A 25,488-nucleotide genomic window follows, 5' to 3' on the forward strand; every position below is an offset into this window, starting at 1 on the left:
GAAATATCAGCCATTTTTCTTTTCATTTTCTCACCGCTGGGTGTCCGAGACCGCTCCCCATAAAAACAGCCAGCTCCGGGGGAACAGGAAGAGGCTGAGCCCCCGGTATGGGGTCTGAGATGACCAGATTGGATTTGGAGGAGTGGAGGGGACTTGTGCCTCCAAGAGCAGCAGAACCCATCTGCTGGGCCAGCAGCATGGCTCTGTCTGGCAGTTTGTTGGGATCTGAGCAGGCCTGCTGCCACACCGGGATCTTCTGGGTCAAAAGGTCTTTTCCCTGAGAGAACATAGACAAGAATGTGGAAACGAATACAGAGAAAAAAAAAGCAGGATTAGAAGAAGATGGGCTCAATGTAAATACCGGAAAAGGCATTTTTATTCAGTACTATCCTTCCATATCCAGTCCATATAAATGTTTCTCTGTGTGTATCCTTGACCACTGCCCTTTGTGCAGCTTTGATGATGTGCTGCGTGGGTAAAGCAGACCATCACACAGCCAAGCTGCCCACTGCAGTATTTCCCAGCCTGTGGACACAGCTGTTCTTTTTACTAATGCAGAAATACTGTTTAATGTTTAACAGAAAAGAGTGTATGCAAATAACACACGCACAAGAACAAAATGGGCTTTGTGCTTTTGCATACAATGAAATTAAACTCCCATTTCCTTGGTAACACAGATATCTTGCACATAAGGAACTCTGGGAGAGTGTTCATGAGTTTGGTGAAGGTGAACACTTCCCACATGCACCCCCATGCTGATTAATGACTAGACTTCATGTTGGGAGAGGGGAGGGAAAAAAAAAAAAAATGTGGTCGACACACACCGTCCTCCTGCAGCCACATCTTCAGGCTAGCAGCTCTCACCCACCCATAATCCCAGGTGACTGATGCACTCCATTACCCGTGGATTTAAAATTGCTGAGGAACAGAGAGGCATGCATTTGAAGCATGCGCACCCACACAATAACAAGAACACATATGTAAATGGATTACATTCTTCTTTAACAATACCTTATTTTTCTGGGTCGTAAAACGAGGAAGTAAGTTCGTTAGAATTTCAGAGCTCTTTGCTTCAAATATCAGCATTAATGTAAAAATGATATACAGGGATGAAAACAAGGGTTGTGTACAGGTAGCAGATTTAGTCCAGCCCATAAGATTGTCAGTTTTCAGGCTAAATAGTCTTGAAAAACCATTCAAAACAAACACACAATCTTTATTGTCTTTTATAGGGACTTTATGTAATTAAAAGTACTTCATAACTGACCACGGGAAGTTTATGTGGTTTTCACAATTCCCTGGCCAAACCAATATTGTAGCTTTAGCTGCAGGTGTAGGGTGGTTATTGTGCTGGAGGGTGAACCTTTGCCCCACTCTTTTGCAGTTTCTAATAGTTTTCTTGCAGTATGACCCTGAATTTAGCTCCATCAATCTCCTCCGACTCTTACCAGCTTACTTGTCCGTGTTGAAGAAAAGCATCGCTACAGCAAGATGCTGACACAAACATATTTTGCTGAGAAAAGTGTGCTTAAGGTGACATGCTCTGTTAGATATCTGCCTCCAATAGCATTCTCAAGAGATTTGCTTAGCCTCATCTGACCAGCCATCTTGGTCCATGTGTTCTCTATATTCCCTAATTGATGAATGCAAAACTGAAAATATTCATTCTAATGGATTTCAACAATAGCTTCCCAAAAGGGCAAGAGAGGCAACAGTGGCATAAAAAGGGATAGTGGTCTAAATTTTCTCTGTTGCCTGCTTATTTATCATCCACATGCGTTTGTTTATTTGGATCTCCATTATCTGTTGCCGTAGCAATGGCTACTCTTCCTGGGGACCACATATAACTAAATATTGAATTATTCATTCCATTTGTTCTCAAATCCATTTCCTAGAGAATTTTACAGGGAAATTAGATCAAACAGGCAGAAATCTAAATTGTGAATTTCTCCAGTTAACTTAGGTCTCACATTTACAAATAAATTGCCAAAGCCATTAACCGCATCGCTCATGTCATTCACAGTTAAAAACTCTGCATAATTTGTTCCATTTACCATTTTTAATGATCTCATTTAACATTTTCAACATTCATTGGATGGAAAACAATGTAAAATAGCAACTGTGATGCATTAATTTAAACCAATTTAGATGAAGGCATCGGCTCCTCTGTTTTTAATCTATACTAAAAGAAATTTGTAAATTATGTGTAGAAAACGTTCAGAATTTGTTCTTTTCATTCTCTATCATAAATGATTCACTTCTAAATGGAAATAAAACCAAATGAAATCAAGATTCAAGGAGCATTTTGACTTACCTTTCCATGGTAGGCGCTGCTGTTTTTGGCCACAGCACACTGTCGGTCCACGAGGAAGCAGTATCTGCGGCGTTCCTCTGACAAGGCCGTCTTGTAGCCCTCAGCTATGAAGGTGTCTAGCTCTGTCTGCTTATTGCTAATGGTCTCCACAAACTGAAGGGGAACACACAGTAATATGCAGGCATTAGCATCATTTGCTTTCATATTCAGGTCTTGCTCGTTTATTCTTTTAGTTTTTTTTTAGCACTTTGCCCATAAGAGTTGTTTTTTTTATTAAGGTGCTTAAAATGGCTTATAAATGCATGTATTTGCTATGACTATTTTCAATCATATACAAATGAATAAAAGTCTGAAGCAGCTATGGAAATTCATTTTGTGAATTTGTTCAGCCAGCTTTTCCAAGCCATTAAGCAAACACATTTACAAAGACCAATCGTCTGGTGTGTGGAGGGTGCAGATAAGAGGAAATGTCGAAAAATGCTGAATAAAGAATAAATTAGAATGCTGTCAAAATATATTTACTTCGTTTAAAGTAGCTGCTCATCTCAGAATCTTCAACAGAAATTATCATTTTAAGTACATCACTCTGCATGTCATTTCTCTGCACAGGTTTCACTTTTTGAACCAATTAACTGAGATCAGTTAACTTGTATAGCAATCTCTACAGATGCACTTGTGGGTTGTGTGTTGATGTCTGCACAGGATAATAAAGTAAATGATTCATTTTGTCTTAGGGCAGGCCCAAAAACTATAGACACCATTTCAGGCTCACTGACTATTAACATAGCCAAGCATAGTGAAAAAAGGGTGTGCACAAGAACATGGCCCTGAACAAAACGTACATATTTCAGACACAAAGAACAGGAAAAAATTACTGATATTTGAGACAGACGCTCTTCCCTTATATTCATGTCTGACACACAAGCTCTGCATGACGTGGTGCTCTAAGCTGGATAGCCAATTAAGCACAAAGCGAAAGGGACAGAAGGATTTAGAAAACTTCACCATATTAACTAAATTTATCAAAACAACAAATGTACATACAAGGTTCCTGTCTGGAGTTTGCATATCTTCAGGTCAGTTGTAGATTCTGTATTTAAAAAATAGGTCAAGTGAGTTCTGATTTATGTATAACCGTATGTTAACATGAGTGATCATGTTGGTGAAGATTTTTCAATATTTTGATTAAGTTTTTAAAGTTAAGATTTCTTCCTGTTTTTAAAGAAAAAAATGTGTGTGACCCCAGTCCAAGTGTTGTTTCATTTAGTGACCAGCAGGGCACACTCTTTCCCACTTTTAAGCAACCCAGAGTTGGGTCTTTCATTAGCCAAGTGGTGGTGAGAATCTTCTAATTCCAGATGACACTAATTCAACCATTTTGAGTGGAAGATGCTGCTTATTTTTCCTCAAAAGAAAGCTGCTATAGTTAAGGTCTTTGGACACCATTAGTCAAATGAAGTGGGATAGATAAAATCATGAATAAGAATAATCATATCTTTGTGCTTTTTCTAACGTTTTACTGCATTTCTGTGCCAAAGAAAACAGAAGTGTGCAACTCTTTGTGTTACACTTCTACTATATCGTCTTATAACACATTATCATGTCTGAGTGATTTCTTTACTTTTTTAGCCTTTGCACTTTTTTTAGTGCAAAGGCTAAAAAAATGCGTCAGACAGATTCAAGCTGGTTTAATTAGTGGCTGCAGTTCTTTAATAAATGTTTGGTTAAAACATGAGCATCATGTCAGCAAGAGTGGTTTATATGGCTGCCAAAATATACTAAAAGGTGGAAAGAAGACTTTCATTCCTTCTAATCGTCTCTAAGAACAAAAGGATAGTGATTTTGTTGTGGAATGAGTCATAGTCTATGCAGTAGCTGCAAAGAGAATAAAAAGAGAGGGAGAAAGATGGAAGAGCCCATTATATGCATTAAGTTTGGGGAAAATACATCTGGATGCAACACCTACATGCATTTGTGAACCGATTCTTGGGAACGTCAGAGAAGTTGTCCACTGCAAGGACCCTTTAAAAGATCACAGTCAAAGCGACTGCCCCTCTGTCTCTCTGGTGGAGTGACCCTTTTCGTATTTGCAGTCTGTGACTCACAAGCTGCTAGCCGCTGAAACACCTCTAACCAGAGCTAATAGGAGCGGCTCAGGCAGTGTGTGCTCGCCTTTTGTCAAATCAACATGGCCCCATTCTCCAGCCATTCAAAAGGTCACGAAAGTAACCCAAGACAATGAGTGCAGTGGGAAAAGCACATGCAGACACCTGGCACCATTATTTCCCAGTGACCTCAAGTTACATCAAGGCAAGAATGACTTGTTCTGCGCAGGTTATGGATGGAAACGAAAACTGTGACATGTCAGTGCAGCGTTAACACCCAGGCTTTAAGTAGTCAGTGTTGCAGGTTTTTCTTTGCATGTCTCATTACGTCGACATATTCAGGACGAAATCCCAACACTTCAGCACTTCATTACTCTGCACTCCCAACACATTTTCCAATAATTACAGCCACTGGGATGGATGCTCTCAAAGCATTTCAAAAGTGAAGAATACACCTGGGTTCACAACAACAACACTGCAGAATGCTGTAGTACTGGGAAAATTTCAAAGCCTCCTCCAGCTCCGTTTTAAGCTACTTAGAGCTTCCATTTTGTTCTGGTGCTACATTAGCACTACTCTTTCGAATAAACAAAGAAATACACTTGAGACTTCTAAATGCAAAAACACCTTGAGCATATTCTCATTGCTTTAATGCAGGCACCCTAAAAAAAAGACTATACTGTGGATGTGCAAGTCTATATATGCCACATATCAGAAACTGCTATATTGTGTGAAGAAAGGTGCAGCAGGTCAAACATCAGTGTTATGATAGGAATTCTTAGCTTGGAGTTCCGTCTCCCTCTCCGTTTCATCTTAATAAAATCCTTTGCAGCACAAAAGAGTTTATCTTGATAGAATCCCTTTATATTGTTCCTTGGTACTCTGCATTGTCTACATAATGAAATAATTAGCATTTCATCAGACTTCACCTATTGATGGTGCTTTGGAAGTGTTTAAAGGCAAGAAAGATCAGAAGACAGGGAGAGACAAAAAGACGGTCAAAAGTCGATAGTCGCCTTATTGTCGTCAGTCTCTTTTTCACTGCTAGACTGCACCAAGACACCGACTTGTAAAAAAAAGTAGTCTCTCTCATCTTCCAAAGCATCACAAATGTGGTGGAGGAGGATGAAATGCTGCCCTCATCTCTGCAGCATTTACTCGTCTTTTTCTTGCCTGCCTCCTGCTGATTTTCTATCCGCACAAATTAAACCATCCAATCTGTCACAAGACTGAACTATTTTTCAAGGTGGACACTTGTAATTGTGAAGCACAGGTCTTGTGGGAGTGCAGGGCTCTCGCTCTCTTATTTGCGAGCTTTGCTTCTTGTGGGCTCAGGCACCAACGAGTTGACTTTTCTCTCACACGCCCACAGCTGTGATATGATCAGTGAAAGTGAGCAGACTGAAAATGAGAAAGGGAGATTGATTTTTCTTCTCTCCTGCAAAGTTGCTGTAAATTACGAGTCCACAATATGATGAGCCCTTCACTTTGCACAGATGGGCCTAATTGATCAGTCATGCAGGCTCAGTCCATAAACTCTAATTTATGTTTTAAAATGCAAAGAAATAAATGTTATTCTACTTTTCTTCTCTCTTTGGTTTGAGTGATTCGGCCGAAGTGAGATGTTAGTCTAATAGCTGTTTTCATTTTCCCAGTCATTTACACTCCAAGAGAGATTCTATTTTATTATAATATATTATGTTTTAGTATTACTATTCTATAAATTCCTAAGATTTTATGAGAGAAATATTTAAAGGCTTTTTGGCTTTTGTAAACTTAATTAAAGAAACATCTAACAATTTACAGATAAAATAAAATTGATGTACATTATTGTTAACATTATAAAACTGTGGACTAGTGTTGCCCTTCTTAATTCTATGATTTTTTTTATTTATTTCTATTTATTTATTTATTTTTTACTTCTTTTACTTACCCTTGCATCTATGGTTGTGATGGTAACTTGTGTGTGAACTAAATAGCCATGACAGCAGGATATGGGGGAAGCAATGGAATAATCCCAACTGGGGAAGAATCAATACTTAGAGAGTGAACCATTTTTTTTTTTTTTTGTTCAAGTTAAAATGTAAGATTTATTAATTTATCATAAGAGCAGAGTAAATGAAAACAGAGAGAAAAATCTGCCATTTAACTCGGGTGTGTTGATGAAGAGATGTGTCTAAAAGTAGCAGAATAATGGATCCTGAGGACTTTGGTATCCATGCTTTAGTCTGTAGAAGCAAATGAGACATTATCTTGTTTACTTCTTAAATACTTGTGTTTGTTATGATTTTGCTTGATATTTAAGCAGTGGTGCATAGCAATCGCTAAAGTAGATTTTTCTTTTGGATTACTGCCTCTTCATTATTCTTTTTTGAATCTTTATTTGAAGGCTTTTATTTATGTGCATTGATGCAAAAACGCTCTACTTTAAATTCTGAGAAACGCAAAGATGACTCATTCTTTTCTTGATATATACGAGTACTTCCTCACATGGCAAACAATTTATGCTTCTGATTGATTTCTAATTGATACTGAATGACAAAAACCATAAAAAGTAACATGGCTTAATGTTAAAATTCTATAAATGGGAACATTTATAGAATGGAAACATTTATAGATTGGTATTCCCCTGTTGGGAAATACCAAACAAACAGAGTAAAGGAAGATGATGAGAAAAATCTGACATTTGACTCAGGTGTCAAATATTTCAGGGGAAATATTTCCCCTGTAGAAAATATACAATCTTATAGTCCCCATGCATCTCAAGTGTGTGGAACAACAACTGAATAAGTGTGCACATTATACAATTTAATGCATAAAAAGAACTTAATGAATCAAATTGAAATCAAAAACTCTGCAAATAATTATACTTAAAAGGCTATTCAATCACTAAAGGAAAGAAAAGCACCACTTAAACAGAGAGGCTTCATGGTGCATGTTGGATCTCTGCTCTTTACAGATTTACCGATTCGGGGGCCACAATCAATGCTCCCACTTCAAGCTGTGCTTCATGCTTGACCGCACTGTTGAGCGCATTCTGACGCCTGATGTCTTATGATGACACTTAATACATCATCTCTTCAAGACAGACCTGACACAATGGAACAAACATGACGTGACAATTGAGTCAGATCAATCCAGCTCTTCCACACCACCGGAGACAAGACGGTAGTAGATGCGTGTGTGTGTGTGCAGCTGTGTTTGTGACAGCATGAAAACTGAGTGGACAGAGTGCAGAACTTTTTGGAGAAACTTTAGGAAAGTTTGTATCTGAAAGATATGCTTTACCTGACTGATGACTCCACTTCACAGCAAGGCCACTAGCGGCTCAGTAACTCCGCGAGCCGTGACCTGTTGGTCTGACATCTGTGCCCCCATCCTTTAAAGCAATCTAAATTCCTGCTTCCCAGGTAATGTATTGACCTTTCCTGTCCTCGCATGTGGGTTTTTCTCCCCTGCTTTCCCTCTTGCTACAAGACTTAACAATGAAGCAATAAGAAAACATCACAAGCGATGATGTCTGGTGCAGAGGAATGTTGTCAGGGCTGTTTGTTGTCCATGCTGCAGCTGAACCCTTTCCCCCTGTCATGTAAGCGATCGGGTGAAGGAAAAAAAAAAATAAATGTGACATTATTCAATAAGCAATGTCACACAGTCAATGTTCACTTCGAATCAATCAACATTTGTTGCACATGCAACAATCCAGTGCAGGTTGCCTTGTCATGCATAAAGTTTGTTGAATTGTTGCAAATTGTTGTCTGACAGTCTAAATTATGTTTTAATATTTATCAGAAGGTCCAAACATCTTTGTAGAACACAGAAGTGCAAAGGAGCAAACTGTGCAGACATAATTTCTCAATTACGTGTTGATGTATAAAACGGGTTTATTTCTTGTTGCGCATGTAGACACTGTTAAAATTAATTGGCTCAACTGTCAGTACTTCAGTTACTGTAGCTTGTTTTTAGCTTTTTTATTCCCCTGCTGCCTGGATGAGTGTCAGTGTTTCTGCTTATATGTGTTCAAATGTAATAAGGGTTTCCAAGGGCACACAATTCATAATCAAACCTTCGCCATTTGCCTTCCCACTCAGGACACCATGCCACCTCTTGCCTCCGCCTGGCTGCATTCTCTTTACTTAAAAAGAATATTCAAGTCCTTTTCACTGTTGTTCATAAACCTTGAATCTAATTCTCCCCCACATCAATGCAAACTGCAGAAATTAGAACATTTAGCTTAGCAGAGCAACAAACTGACCTGAGAGTGCATGTCATTTTCATTGATGTTAGTGATTTACCGCCATCTTAGCCATTTCTTCTTCTCAACACGAACAGCGCACATTTTTAATTAAAATGTTACGTTTAGAGTTTCATACTTTCATACAGTTTTGTGAAATTGTATGAAAGGGAATTAATGCAATGTGATCTGAGCTGGAACTCAGCAGGGGGCTCACCTGCATCTCCTTCTCGCCGTACTTTGAAGGGTTCTTACTGCCTTGACTCTTCCTTCGAAGCTTCTTCAGTTCACCCTGGCATTTTTCCAGACTCTCCCCTTTGCTCTTGTGTTCCAGCTGGTATTTTTTCAAGGCAGCCTAAGTAGAGCAACAAGAAGTAAAAATAACATGAAATCACACCTCTTCCAAAGTCAAATCTTTTTAAAAGTTGTAACCAAAGAGACCAAAGGGATAATTTGATATGTTTTAGAGGGACATTTTCAGGCAAACACATTAAATAAATACACATTAAATCTGTCAGTATGTCGTGACAGTAAAACACGAGAAAGACAATCTGTGAAAAGAAAAAGAAAAAAAAAAAACACACAAAGCACCTCTGCTTCCTGTGCAATGCCACTCGGAAAAAAAATCTCACTTCCAGCACAATCTGGAAGTGAGTTAAGGGCTCTCTCCCCTTAACTCGGATCGTTTCCGATAGATTTTTGACAAGTTCAATCAGAGAACACAAGGAGAACTTGTGACCAATTACATTAATTTTAGTTTCTGTGTAGTTTTGGCAAAGGCAGCCGAGAAAGCAAACAAAGCCGTTAGCAAATGGGTAAACTTTTAATCTCAACACAGTCCAAGTATCTAGGAAGCAATTGTTTCTCAACAGCCGAGAGCCCAGACCCTCTCAGCCGATATGGAGCGAAGTGCAGTACAAGCGGCTGGTTTTTAACCAGGCTAGTTTTTACCATTCGCAGAAATACATCACTCCTGGTCAGAAACAGCCAATTAAAGCCAGAAGGAAGGGATTACCCGTTTCAAATATACTTTATACTGTATTTTATAGAATGATGGGTACAAATTTCAACCGCAGAATGTATAGTACAGATATGCAATTAGATCGAAATGTGGTTCTATGAAGTACTGATTATGGAACAGAAAGATATGCACAAAAGTTTCATTTGAAAAAAAGAAAATAAAACATCTTTTGTCATATACCTTCTGTGGTTAGGTTTCTTTTTATTGAGAACCAATAACAAGTGAGAAGTTTTCCCTGATTATTTTCTCACAGAGATTGTAATATCTGGTGCGACAACCATACCACCTATCCCCTTGTAGTGGGCAATATCCACGATATAAGCACCCGGTCTCATGAGAAACCCACAAAGCTCTCCTACTGGTCGTGATGCTCTCTGTTGTACATATAGAGGCATCCGTTTGTGGTGACCTTCACTCTCCGTTTCGACTGACTGTCACCGTCAGCCGCTCCACTCATGATGTCACCACTCAAGCCCCCTGGTGCTTGCTAGACAGGCCAGCTCCTTGAAAACAAACTATTCACTTAGCCATAACTGGTCTACATTTCCACCAAACTCAAACTGACTTATTCGTCTTGGTGATGAGTTGTTTTTTTTATTTATTTTTTTATATACTAGGTAAAAAAAAAAAAAAAAAGAAGAAAAACACTTTTTCTCCCATTTTAAACTGACATTTCAGCCCAACATAGAGGTATTAGTTTGCTTACTTTTAACATGAACCAAAAGATTTAGTGGGACATTTCCAGAGGCAGACAGTATTCCCTTTGAGGCCTGGTGTCTCCGCCCTTCTGAATCAAAGCATTTAAATATTAAACACTTATTGTTCTGGATGACAAGCACACATCATCATTACGTGGCAAAGAGGGTACACGTTGGGATCCTTTCATCTCTTGTTACATTCAAAAAGGCTAAGATACTGCTTTCATGATTAAAGAATCTGCTGAAATCATTTGGCTCCTAAACTCCAAGTCCTCTTAATCTCCTGTGGGTTTTGTTTTGAAATCAACAACGCCTGTGATCATATCTCTGTGAGCATCCACTGCAATCGTCTGTCCCTCTTGTTAGGGAGGATTTTCATCAAATATGAACAATCAGATGTCACTGACTGCCTGGAACAAACAATGACAAGATTGTCAACAAACCCTTAATGAGCCCAGCATTTGTTTAATTTCGATCATTTGGTTTCTTTTACTATTGATTTAATAATAATTTAAAAAAAAACAACAACTTTGTTTTCTTGGCTTTAGCAGCTCTGTTGCTATAGTAACAATGTGTGGTGTGAGAAAGCTCGTGTGGTCTCCCAGTTTGAAAAATTGGAAGAGAAAAGCTTATGAACGGGGGTTCAACAACCGCATTTGCATACTGCATGAAAATGAGCACATATGCAGGTATTCTCGAGGTACTCTGAAAAAGGAGCAGAGAAGGAGCCTCTATTGTCGCACACCTGCAGAAAGACGTGGAGTGTTTGCTCTGCATTGCAGCAAACTTTTAAATAATCACAGATTTGTTCAATACGTTTCAACAGAATGGACCAAATGAGGCCTTTGGACCTTTATCAGCTTTCTAAAGCAATAACAATGAAATTGAATGAGTCATCTGCTCATTTGCTCCTGTTGTTTGAGGTAAAGTGATACAGCCAACACTGGCTGCCTCACTGCTGACATTCAGGATTCATCTCCCAGAAACTAAGACTTATGCTGGAAATAAAAAAAAATAAAAAAAAATCTTAGCTCAAAAGAGGAGTATTAAATACCTATTGTGAAAAAAATTGCTGTTAGTCAGCTGGGTCTTATTGCATAAAAAGTCAAACATGCCTTTTCTTTTTTTCTCTCCATTGTTCCTTGTACTGAAAAAGCAAACGCCAGTCAAGTTTGGTCCAGTTATGAAATATAGCAGTTATTGGTAAAATAACCTCTGTTTAGAAACAGAGGGGTCAGCTGTTGGTTCATGGCCACATACTGACCCCTCCGTGTTTTTAGATCTCAACTAAATCATTTACCATGACAAAATGGCTCTCTTTAGCAGTTCTAGCGTTAAATCACCTAATGAGCAAACGGAGTTAGCCTATGTGAAATACGATGTTGGGATAACGCCAGCTGTTCTGTGATGGGCTCACTTGCTTGTTAGAGAACATTAGCGAACAAACAGAATCACAAAGAACATGCCATGAAGGGCAGGGATGAAGTTGTGCAGAAGATTAAATTATTATTAGGTCTCAAAAAATAATAAACTAAGCTTGAAACATCTCGTGCAACTATATCCAACACATCATACACAAATGGAAACGATATGGAAACTGGTTCGGCACACAAAGTTTTTCTTTTTATTAAAAAAATAAAGCATCCGTCAGTCTCTCCAACTTTACAAATATGCACTATTTTATGTTTGGTCTTTCACATAATATCCTAAAAAAATTTATCAAAGGTTGCGGTGGTAACATGAAAAACTGTGAAAAAAAAAAAAAAAAAGAAAGAGTTCATTCTTATGAATACTTTTTCCCAATGCTCTCCAAGTATTTATTTGCATGAATGAATTAAAGAAATTTATGCAAACAAGCAAAACTCGTCTGGCGTGTCAGCGGTTGCAGTGGGTTTACCCTAGGACGAGAAGCAGTGTGCTTACTTCATTTTTGTGTGTTGAATACAAATTAAATTTTAAAATGGCATTCAAATTGCATAAGCAAGGAGCTGTGAGCTAATGCAGCTCATGACAGGATTCTTCCAACAATACATCACAAAAATGAAAACGTTATCCCATCCCCCAAAACGACGCACAGCGGTATTGCTGTACACTTCGGCTGCTACCCACTCATTCTAAAGATATCACAAGTAGACCCACTCCGCAGCACTTACACACACTCCATGAGGGGCTTATTATAATCCGTGTACCCCCAATAGCTTAGTAGACATAAAATATTACAGAAGTAGACTTGAAACCCAAACTTAAGATAAGCAGCCTGCAAATCTGTTATCACTTCATTTGAATTAGGCATTGTCTGCACCATCGGTACAACATTGCGTGGCTTTCTAAAAATAAACTACTGCAGTGTACGTTTTAGCACCAATCTGATTTAGGAAACTGAGCGACAAATTCAGATACTCACAGTCAAGTACCGAGCATCTAGATCCACCTTCTTCTCAAGCTCAGATAGCAGCTCATTGTGGAAGCATTTAAGCTGAGGAAGACAACAACGAATGATTAAATAAACTGTTAACATTTAACATGATAGTTATAAATGACTAAATAAACAGTTAACAATGCTTAGAAAATCCTTGATGAAAATCTGTGGTTTATATGTTTTTAAATGGCATAGGCAGCAGTGATTGTTACTGATAGAAATCTTTGAGTATACAAAATATTTTCCTCTTTCAGGTGTGGAGCTTAGATCAGCCACTTGGCATGCAAAAAAAAAACAAAAAACAGAACAGCATACAAGCAGTAAATGTAACAAAAATTCTGTTTTAGTTCAACCTGGAATAATATAAAAGTAAAATGTTAAAATTACCTACATTAAAAAAAATCCGTCTGTAAAAATATTTTGCAATTATTTTACAATTTCAAAAGAATTTTTACAAATTTATGGATGCATTTTTGTCCACCCAGCTTCTTTCAAGAACATTCATTTTTATAGATGTACTGGAAGTTAAATTAATACATGGATATCAGCTAATCTTCTTTGTTTCTATGCTGTGATATTATTTCTGATGTTTTCTTGTAGATGATGTATGGTGGACAGTCCTGTCCAAGGTGTTTGAAGTGATAGAAAGGCTGCAGTATTAATTCAAACATAATTTCCCTCCCATGTTGAATATCTGACATTTTATAACATCGGTTTGAGGTGAGAGTGATTTACCAAAGAGCTCACGTATTGATTTGTGTTAACATGAATCAACTTAATTGCATGTCATTGTAGTAATATGTTCTTCTTTTATATGTTTGTTCTTAAAGCATTCCAATATATGAAGTCATTGTAAAGACACACAATCGCTTGAAATACCAACCATTTCCTCTAGCTGCACTTGGATCTGTCTGTGGACCTCAGCCATCTGGAACAGAACGTCCCCTTCACACAAAGAAACAGAGACATGGAGAAAATACATAAATACCTTTTAATATGAACAGAAAAAGGAATGAGGAAGAAACTAGGAGAAAAAAATATATATAAAAGAAACCAAGAGAGGAACAGAAACCCCGTGCACAAACAAGCTACAAACATACACAAGAAGAGACTTAACTGGGGCAATGAGCAACACAATGGAGGCCTGTTACAAGATGAAAGAGACTGAAACAACCTCATGTACAACTGAATCAAAAAAATTTAAAAAAAGGAAACAAGCTGGAGATTAAAACTTGTGTTTTTCTAAAGACATCAAGATGTCTTCTGGACCGTTAACATAAAAAAAATGTAGCCTGTGACAATAAATCAAATGAAATACTAAATAATAAAGGGTTCATGCAGCTAGTGTTATCTTTTTGTATACCTACAGTCTCCCTCTTCTGAAATTGCAGTGCATTGTCAAGAAAAAAACAAGAAGCACATTGAGCAAAGGACACATACAAAACAGAGACCTGGTGGATAGACAGTGATAAATCCAAATGTACAGACAAAAGATGAGGCTGACATTCTCCTGAGTAGAAGACCCAAAACCTCTTTGACATTGTCTGAAATTTTAAAGAGTGTGTATAAACCCTTTAAGGTGAAGATGAAAAGCTCAGAGTCTTGATAGTGGTGTAGCTTTAAATAAATGAGTGGCATGCGAATCTTTTTTAGTCTTAAAAGTCTTATTGTTTCATCATATCTGTGCAATTTCATACCATAATTTTACCTTCAGCCATTCTACTTAGGGGGTTACATTAAAAATGTCCCTGCCAAAGTAAAAATATCTGTCACTTTATGTCAGTATCCATTCAGAAAAAAGGATCATTATAGACCTTAGCAGAAACTGCAAGCTTATGCTTTATGTCAAAAAATTTTTTCTGGCTCATTTCACGTTTTCCTGGTGTGTCCTCTTGTGAAGGATGACCTATTAACAGCACATGTCAGCCCATCTCACAGAGCTTTGTAAGTAAAGTCAGAACTCCTGCAGAAGAGGTTTCAGTGCAAACTTTAATTCTGCAACAGAAGGCTTTGGATATGTCTCCATGTCAGCAGACAGCAAGAGGAGGAGAACATAGGACACTGAAGCGACAAGGACGGAGGGACTTAAAAAAAAATACAGGGAAGTATGACTTTTTTTTAACTTTCAGCAATACAAAAAAAATGCAATATTTAGAAAATGACATATTAGGTATTTAGAGACACACATTAAATCACAAATGTATCATTGCAATATCTGCGTGTGCAATAATCGTATCACAAAGGATCGTTTGGAGTGGAATAATTGTTGGCTAAAGTGGTATGAACTTGCATTTTGTCTTCTCATGTAATGTTAAGTCATTTGGACAGCATCTTGTGGCAGAAGGGGCTCATATCCGACACATGCCCAACATGCAGAAAGTCAAAAAGTGATAGAAGCACTGATGAGAACAGGAGGAAAAAAAAATATAGGCATGTATTACGACTGATATTAATACTCTTGGTATTTTACAGATCCACTTCAGGTCAGATACTAGAGCAAATATCCTAAGTTATAAAATAGTCACTGTTAACTTAGTCACAATACCACATATGTATTTTTATTAGTAATGCAATCAGCCAAAGTCAGCCATGTTTCCTTCATTTCCATTTTTGTATCCACCAATAAATACCATGGTGCCTGATATGCTTTTTATCACTTGGAAAAAAAAAAAGATTATCCAGTGCATGCTTTTTATTCCATGGGTGCTAATTTTATAACTTCATTTTCTATTAGAATCACAACTACTTAGAGAGGAGAACCAGCTGATTAATTCCCTGTTTTATGCCTCATGGTGATTAGAGAGAGCATAGCAGGGAGTTGGAATCAGTCATCTGGATTCAAAGTCGGATTCCAAAAACAAATGGAAATCTGCATCTACTGGGAAAAAACTTGATCGATGCATTTCTAATAATTTTACATTAAAAATAAATTGCATTGTGCCATGTTTGAATGTTTTCAAATTATTCTTTGAAAATGCATAAGTTTTCTCAAGGCCATTGTGACATCACACAGCCCAGCAGCCATTAGGCAGGTGCTACACAAAGACCATCTTTATTCATTCTGATGACATATATTACAACTAAAAGCATGTAATTATTTTCTGAAAAATTAAGGATCTTTACTGTACCTACTTCACTTGATAAAACTAAGGGATTCAGTGACTGTCCCCAATAGTCTCATCTCCCTGTAGCCAAACATGGATAAACATTTTTGCCCATGCTGCAACCTGTCAGCTGATCTTCTGTCTCACAGAAGCACAGAAAGAGGCTAAGGCATCCAGTCATTTCCCAGCAGGCCTTTAAGCAGCTTACACTTCCCTGATCAGAGCCCTGTGAGCTTAGAAACTCTGCCATTCTGTTGGCTTCAACTAGCTGGATCAATTAACTAATGAGCATCATCACTGGACTGCAAAAACAAAAGCAAGAAGATGCATATGTCATCTAAAAATGCAGCAGGACAGGATATTAAAAGGAAGCCAGAAGGCTGAAGAGTGACTGCATCTGTATTTGTCTTCTCTGGTTTCATCACTACAGACTGCACACAGCCAAAGCTTAGAGAAAAGAAAAGATACAGAATATCACACTCTGGCAATGCAAATGGTTGCCATGGCAATTTTAATATCAGAGCACACAACAACAGGAAAATTACGCTGCGACCAACAAGTGAATTTCAGCATCTGATACTCCAATCAGTAATTTGCGCTGAGGCATAATTAGAAGAATTTAAATGCGACGTGCCACTTTAATGTTGTTCCTACAAAAAGTTCTGGCAAATATGACATAACCCACAAGACTCAGTGTAAGAGCTGTTAGCTTGAAATCTACAAAACATGTCAGTGTATCCTGTTAGTTTGATAAGCACAACGATAACACAAAATAAACCTGAGCCATTGCTCCATTAATATTTCCGAGCTCGCTTGAACCCTCGCCTGTTTCTATGGCTGACGGAAAACAATAGTTTCTTTGTTTGAAGGTGAGCTCAGGCTGATCTGCACCTGCAGCTATGCAACAAGCAGCCACATGCCTGCTAGCTTAAAACACTGAGTCAGGTAGGGACGCATGCCTGCAGGATTTGTGTGCATATGGACAGACTCTACCCTGAAGTGTGACATCAGCTTGTGTACTGTGGATGTATTTATTGACTGCTTGTGTAACAGCAGCGATGTTGCACCCACACAGGTGGAGCGAAACAAAAAAAAAAAAAAGACAGAGTGTAACAGAATGTGGGCTATTGAGTAGAAAAAAAAAAGTGGACGTTTGCAATGCTGAACAGGGAGAATCAGAGAGAAGAATGGAGGTGGATGGAGAGACACTGAATCACTAGTGAAGGTCAAACCAGATTCACCAGGGGTTGTCATGGAAGCAGGATAATACTAGGGTTGTTGCCATGGGAGAAGCCATAAAATGAGGAGCAGCGCTTGAAAATGTTGCTACAAAACCCCGTTTAGAAAGCTCCACCCTTACTATCGGCTCTCGTTACATAATACACACCACGCTTCTGATGGAGAAGAATGGTGTGTGTACCCCCACATGCTGAGTCTGTCTTCGGCACTGTGCATGCCTGCGTGCACAGTATGCGTGGCTTAACAGGGATGTTAATACCCGCCTTCCTCGCATTCCAAGAACTAGGGGAAACAAACAAGTGGGCAAATATAATGGCGATGCAGGAAAACGTGTGAGACGAAGGTAATAGCTGAGACTCCAGGTGGGCATGCGAGTGTGACTATACTTTCTGTGACATTACATCATCTAAGTGTAGTTCATCTAGATGTGAGGGGCGTTGAGAGTATATCATTTCTTCTTCACATAAACACAAACAGATCCAGTTTCATAGCCTGAAAGCTAAATTCCGTTTGAACCCTTTCCTCACTCTCCTCTCATAGGAGAAAACTACTGATATTTAAATGACACATTGCTAAAATTGGAAGCTCTGCTACCACAGCTGTTGCTATTTTTTTTTTTTTTTTTTTTTAAACTAGCAATGGTGTCACGCATTCAGGCCACAATGAAGGTTAAGCAACATCTGTGCAGATGCCAAACAGAAGTAGGCCATAGTGCAGTTACAAGTACACTAATTCTGAGGAGATCTGAGGGAATGTGCAGCACATTTAAACAATTTGGGATTAGAGGGTGAAAATTGTGACCCCTTTTAAAACTGACCAAAACCAACGATGCATTTATAATACCAATAAAGTCGCATAGAAATTCATATTGAAGATTTGTGATTTTTTTAAAAATGCATTTCAAATGTTAAAATCTAATAATTTACAATCAAATTATTTTAATACTGGAGATGTTATGTAAGCATTCAACATTTAAACATTTATTTAAATGAAGAAAAACTTAATAAATAAACAAACACATGGATGCTGCTCTTTTTGTGTGGTAAATACTGTTGAGTCATATCAAGAATCCATACCTACTGTTTACAATTTTAGCATGCCAATCAGTCATTTGGATACTCTACAGTTGCTGAAAAGATGTACCACAAATAATTTGCTTACAACTTTCACTTACGACTAGCCAGCTTTCCTTCGTCATTACATGTGCTAATGACTCAAGTCCCAGAGAGAGTTGAAGCTTTTGTCCTTGAAAAACAAAAGTCTCTGTTTTAGTGACGTGAGTGCATTTCAAGTTCAGGATGCAGACTCTGTTGATCATTTATTTGTCTTAGATACTAAATGAGAGGGTCGAGAAGTTTCCAGTTTTAGGATGTAATTTCAAATACTGGAGAAAGCAGTGATGTAGTCTTCAAATAACATTTAAGACATGGTGATAGGTAACCTTTGTATTTTAACCTAACTGACTTCTTTTAAGTCATCTCCTTAGGCAATAAATAAGTGGTTAACACTAGAATGTAGCAACACACTGGTTATGGTGAATGCAGCACATGTCGCCAAAATGGTCGAGGTGCTGTTCGTACAATTGGTGAAGTGGTAGGTTTATTATTATTTTTTTTGTCAGACAATATTAATTTATGTCCATAATGTCTGACTGCCCAACATGTTTTTACAAATGCTGTGTTTGCTGAAAGAAATAGATGTGTAGTAATAAGAAACAATAGGGGGTTGCAAGTAACATCTCCAACGTATAATATAAAACCAAAGTCAATTTATTTCTCTCACATTTTAAGTTTGCGTATCATCTCCAGAGCTATAACTATGCAGTTCCTTGCAGCTGAGTGCAGCTAATAAATAAAACAGTGTAGTCATGTTGATATGTTTAGATTCAGAGAGGAGCTGAGGGAATACAGAAACTGGGCTCCCTCACTGAAAATATCTGAGTGTTTTACCCAGCCACATCACTCACAAATAATTCAGCGACTTTAAACATACATAGAAGGCATTGGTTTCTAATACGCAAAACTGACGAGAAGCCATTCCAAACAAGTTTAAAATTCCAAAAAAAAAAAAAAAAAAAAAAAAAAAACACACACACTTTTGGTTTAAGCCTCTATGGTTGATGCATTTAATCCTGAAATATATTCAGTTAAAACAATGCCAAGGTACTACTTGTCATCTTAACTTTGAGTTCAAGTAAAATAATACGTACACTAGAAACAGCTCTGCAGTCCATTATAAGAACAGCAGACTGACATTAGTTATAAATGTAGTTATAACTATGGAGGTCTAGGTTTCATGTTCAAGGTTGAGTAATATAATATACAGCATATACAGTACAACATCTGTATGTTGACCATCAGGTGCCAGAAGACAAGACTTTAGGAGAAATGGGGGTGTAGTAGATGTAACCTCTGCCTATGGCTTTAAAGTCATTTTTATAAGTCAGTAATTCAGGACTTAGATAATGGATACAAAGCTGAATAATCACAATTTTGTCTAAATATCACTATAATATTAGCATTGCAAAGAACTGATTGGCTAATATTTATCATAACCCAATTCAGTAAGTAAATCATGTTCAGGCTTCCTATGCTAGAGATGCATTTGGTGATGCTTGTTGTTTAATAAACCAACAAATATCCAAGCAGGGCAATATGATGCTCTGATAAAAGTGTTAATCAAAAATATAACTTATTTGCCAAAAGAGCTTTCATAACCAAATTCTACATTTTTAATAAAAGTATACAGTTGTAATCAAGGTAATGAATTTATTTTCCACCCAGGTTAGATTGCTTTCTATCTGGGGTCAATAAACCATAAGGAGAATGATGATGACATTGTTTAATTCCATATGTATTTATTGCCAGCTATATCACTGCATCATTCACAATTCATATTGTGCATTTTCTTAAGGTTGTGCAGCTCTATCAGATACTCATTTAGATCACCAACTACTAAACATTACATTCAAACATTGCTTTCCGATTCTAGTATAATGCACAATACAAATGTAATACGTGATGTTGGATATAGTGTACAGCTTTAGGTAAATGAGTTAATATGCTGTCCTTTGAGCAAACAGTGAAAAAGGACAAAATCTGCTGCAAAATTCAGGTTTATTTCCCTCGCCAACAATCAAGAGCCACCGAGTTGCTTAGCAACATAGTGTTTTGTCTGTTATAACTTACGTCATTTTCAGCCACAGACAGCAAGCAGTTTCTCGTGTTTATACATACCTATATCTGTGCCGCAACCTGAGAATGCCTTAACAGTCAACTTTCCAGATTGTATTTTATTTGACTCAGAAAGTTAAATATTGCAACACCAGCTGATCCACCTGTTTTAGTTCAAATGTTCCAGCATGAAGACTGAAGGGCAAAGTGACTGTGTTAGGCTGGAGAGTGTAGGGGCCACTGGTTTCCCATCATGCACTGTGTGCCTCAGAAATGGAGCACGAGAAAGCAGGGACTCCAGGGAGGGTGGCGCAGAGCTAAGAAAAGAGCTCCTCTGCTCTCATTTAAACAGGGACAGGTGCTAGAGGATGAGCGAGGTAGGCCACACTGAAGATGGAGTGACAGAAAGAAGAGACAGGGAGAGCTGAGGTGTGCACACTCCTGGGTGTTCACTCAAACGCAGCATGTCAGAGTCAACACCTCATCTGCAAGCACTAACCCTTGCTCCAGGTTATTAATTTTTTTTTTTAAGCACCAGCAGAAAATACATGTGAACGTCCCAGACCCATTAACCTAGAAACACATTACTGCGTCATCAATTTGCAGCCCAACTTTCCTTGTGTAACCCTCTTTTATTCCTTTAGATAATAACTGGGAGTGTGTTTAAACCTCTAAGACTGGGAGGGGGGCAATTACTTCAATGTTTTAATATAGTTTCAGTTTTGTTTTTTTTTTTTGTTTTTTTTATTAAAATATTATTTCCCCAGCCACAAATTATTGCTGAAGAATATATTATCTGTTATTGAGATGCGGTGATTAGTGAGGTTCAAAGAGGCAATAAGAGGAGAGAGAGAGAATAGGGAAAATGTATCCACTTTAAATTCTTGTTTGGGTTTCTGAGAAGAGACTGACAAGTTTGTTATTCAAGGAAAGGTTCAAGAAATAGAACAAAAAAAAGCATAACATAGTAAAATATATATATATATATTATGTTTAGGTGCATTTAAATTAACTTTAATGATATTCTATAAGTTAAATATTTCACTAGCAAAGTATTTAATTTCACTATTACATAAAAATATTTGTAATGCAGATATGCTATGACCTACACAACGATGGTAAAGACTGGTTACTTTCAAGCAGTCACTTACAAGCTTGTCAAGGCATGAAAGTCACAAAAGGTCATTGCAAAAGATGCTGACAGTTCAAAGAGTGCTGCATCCAAGCATGGTAATAAAATGGAGTGGAAGGAAAAGTGTATTCGGAAAGGGTGCACTAGAACCAGGTATAGCTTAGCTTTGAGAGGCAAAACTCATTTCCAGTTTGGGGTGATCAAATTGTACTTCCTACCGGGAACTGAAAAATATCCATCATCCAAGTACAAGTAGAGCTCACCACTGCTTCTTGCAAGGTGAACAGTTATCTTACTGATCAATTATTGCTCCTTCTACCAATGTTAGATTGTGGGAACTAGCGACTCCATTCCAACTGACAGTTATGGGACACAACTGAAAAGTTGCACCAATATTTCAAGAGTACTCATGATACTAAAAACTGATATTTTCTATTTAAAACAAAACTCTTTGATGCAGCAGCCAGATGCATAGTTGTCCTTGAAACATAAAACAGATGTCTTGCCATACAGCTTCTGCTGCTCTAACCAACAAATAAAACCATGTGCGTCATTGAGATGCACAGTATGGAACGTCACCCATTTGAGATTGTGATGTTGAACAGCAGTGACAATAAATATATTTTCAATATAATGTCCTAACCTAAGAGGTACTTCCACTTGCTTTTTATAAGTTCAATTAGTATTAGTAATAAAATGTAAGATTTGAAAATGTAAAATTTAGTAGCAAAAGGTAAAGATGTGTAAAAACATTTGACTAGAGTTTAGTCAGATGGGAAGAATTGTCTATTTGGATGACTTCAACCAGTGGTCAAATCAGTGTTTAGACTCTTTAATTAGTGACACCTATGACATTACATTCTGTTGCAAGGCCTGCAATAAAATAGAAGAACTTCTCTAAAACTACACACTCAGCAAAAATGTTTGTAAACTGGCACACTGAACAGCAAGTCCTATTAGAAACTAACATTCTGCTATATTGTGCATTTTTAAATGCCAAAACTAACCAAGTGTCAAACAATGTTGCAGAGACAAATGTATTATAACTGTTCATAAAGCAAGAGAAATAAAACATTTATGCATTTAAAGGCTTGTTTTTTCTGACCCTCCTGCTTTGCCAGCTCCAGTGAGAGCTACCAGCAATTTTGCAAACATAGTTTAACAACCATAAAGGTGTCATTAGTGTGATGATATATAAAATGACTAAGAATTAAAGCAGAAATATATGTCTGCAAATGAATTTGGCTGGAGTTCATAGCTATCCCTTTTCATACCCCATGAAGATATAAAGAGTGACTGGTTTAAACTATCATAAACATTCTCTGCCTAACCAAAAACAAAAAAAAAAAAAAAAAAACATTTCCTTTAAAGGCTCAGAAAGTCATAACTGCCACTGAAGGAGTTGGAGCTCAGATCTTCTACAGGAAAAATACAAGAGAGGAGGGCAGGAGAAACAGTGGAATCGAGTGGGAAATGGAGAGAAAGAGAGAGAGAGAGAGAGAGACTGTGTTTGTATGTGTTAGCATGCATGTGCATGCATGAGTGTGTGGGTGGCAAAGTGACAGGCGATGATTAGCACAACCAGCGGAGGATATGTGGGCGGGAGAGTGTGGGAGTAGTGGGACTGGTGGGAGAAATAGAGACTGTCTCTTAAGGCTGAGATATGTACAAGTGGATTCTAGGAGCACTCAAACAAATAGTTGATGACACATGGTTTATGCACAGAAAACGCACATAAATATAACCATTATTCATGACATGCATGGACTACAGTTCGGCAGGATGGATTCCGGTTGGAACACGTAAGACTTGGATGTCGATGAGTTGAGAATAACCAGCAAAGGAAATTGGTTCACAAGGTAATTCAAGTCCTTGTTTTATGTGTGTCAATGACTAGTAAACAAAAGAAATGGATGAGAAGTGAAGGAGGAGTTGAAAGGTGTGTAGGTGGGACCATTTGTGTTCCGTTTCTTACAGAGCTGCTGTGGCATTAACAAGCTTTTAAAAATAGGTGCGACAAGGGTACAATATTTTACATGCAGCTTTATTTGTGAACATGTATAAATGTGACGCAAGGGATGTTTACTTTAAGCAATCTGTCATGCAATAATGATGTGAATGATGAAGCCAAGCATAGACAATGTGAGTAAATATGGAGGTAAATTAATTTAGGTTCATAGTACATCTGTAAAACCTGAATATACTCACTTGGTAAAGACAAAAGTGAGAGCTAAAACAACATTCATGTATCCTCTTTGAGGACATGTACCTTTTGGATTCATCCTCAAGTCTGAAATGTCAGTTTTGTTAGTTGTGGTGTGATGAGCAAATCTTGATATTTTCCTCTAATCTGGGAATCTCTCTTTACCCTCCTGTCAGTCAAACAGGAAACTGAGCTTTATCCTAACAGGAGGTCATGATGATGCAGCTGACCTCTGGGTGGAGGCTACAAAACGTCCTACGCTACTGACTGGAAAATAAAATACCAACTTTTCCCCCTGGGACACAGTCTACCGTGTAGAGAATTGTTGGCTTTAGGCAGTGCATTGTACAAGTGATGAAAAGGGGCAAACCACAAACCTAAGACCTTCTATTTCTCTTTTTTTTCAAACTGCAGTCTATGAGACATGAGATTCTCCTAAAGAAAACAATACCTTGATTTTTGTAATGGGTTGCTGGATGGATTTGTGTAACATATGGCTTGTGGCTAATTTAGTAAGCGTCTAACAAAAACCAAGCTGCTGCCTCACACTCAGCCCTTTTCAAACAATTATAGCACACAAGCGTTTGGGAAACAGGTGTAATAAAGCACACTTTTCATAAAAAAAAAATATGTGACAATAGGTGCAGTGGAATTGCATATCGTAAAGAAGGAAAATAAATCTTCAACGCATTCAAGAAACAGAATTAAGTTTCTAAAAAAAAATCTTATCCTGACTACCAGGCCAGTTGGCAGCCTCCCACGAGTCCTAGTCAAGATTGTCCAAGATTTATTTCTCAATGCAATATGTGAAGCTAATCAAAGTTTGAATCAAATGTATGATAAATCATATGTAATGCAAGTTTGTTTTAAAAGATGTGTTTTGCTTCATGTGCTAAGGTTCTTCACAATGTAATATAAACAGCTGCTGTGTTACCAAGTAAACCCTCGCATCTGAATGCTTAACATGCACAGTAACTTGGCTGCAGACTTTTGAATTGAAAAATTAGGCCCCTTATATTCAAAAGCATATCAAAGAAAATCTTCATGCCCATATTTCAACATTTGGAGGGCCCTTCCTCCATCAAGGACAACTGACCAGGTGGTCTTCCCCTCTCTCAGCTCGTGCAGGCTACAGCACCACAATGTGGCTAATTCCCAAATTCACCAGGGAGCATTGAAGAATAAGAGTCAACCCAAGATAATGTAGAAAATTAAATAGAAAATTTGCATTAAATTACACATTTTACATGACACAAGTATCATATAAATATTAGAAACAACAGAAATCCTCACAGATGCTGCAAGACAGTGAGATTGGGTCACACACTGAATAAAACATTCTGCAAGCACTTTCATGTCAGTCCCTGGTGGCTGGGCGGGAAGAAACCCAAAGTGAAACTCGGCTCCACTGAAACAAAGGCCCCGTCAAATCAACAGCTACCTCTAAGCAGATCAAGCAGTTAAAAGAACAATCGGTGCAAAGGGAATCTCTTTAACGTGAGCTGATTTCCTATGTGCTGAGGACAACGAGAGCCAATACAGAGTCACTAATCAGCTACAAAGATACTCATATGAGAGGGCGAGGCGTTACTTTTAAAATGACGTGACGATTTCTAGAACATAGACATCCATCTGCTATGTTGTACAGTGCTGTGAACAAGTACTGTGTTCATAACTATACAAGTTTCTTCAATTTCTACCTTTTTTATCAAACTTAAAAGTTTCAGATCAAGCACCTTATGATAGAAAAAGATAATCTGGTTAAATTAAATACTTTCAAGCAATTCCATTTAGGTGAAACAAATCTATTCTAACCAACATGACTGTACATGAAACATGAATTGCG

The 25,488-nt window shown here is 37.8% G+C and overlaps 1 protein-coding gene across 2 annotated transcripts in view; it reads right to left on the bottom strand.

Annotated features, from left to right (window-relative positions):
- baiap2a (BAR/IMD domain containing adaptor protein 2a) overlaps positions 1-25,488 on the bottom strand; it is a 54,331-nt gene that overhangs the window by 8,145 nt on the left and 20,698 nt on the right. For both annotated transcript variants that reach the window (XM_014987810.2, XM_014987807.2), the window contains exons 4-8: positions 13,675-13,736; positions 12,777-12,848; positions 8,871-9,008; positions 2,315-2,467; positions 35-277 (exon numbers count right to left, since the gene is read on the bottom strand). In XM_014987810.2, coding sequence (XP_014843296.1) covers positions 35-277; positions 2,315-2,467; positions 8,871-9,008; positions 12,777-12,848; positions 13,675-13,736 — 668 coding nt within the window. The remainder of the gene's footprint in view (positions 1-34; positions 278-2,314; positions 2,468-8,870; positions 9,009-12,776; positions 12,849-13,674; positions 13,737-25,488) is intronic.

This window comes from Poecilia mexicana, unplaced genomic scaffold, assembly GCF_051168715.1.
Source record: "Poecilia mexicana isolate PSO_F unplaced genomic scaffold, ASM5116871v1 scaffold_8, whole genome shotgun sequence".
In the NCBI taxonomy this organism is placed as follows: domain Eukaryota; kingdom Metazoa; phylum Chordata; class Actinopteri; order Cyprinodontiformes; family Poeciliidae; genus Poecilia; species Poecilia mexicana.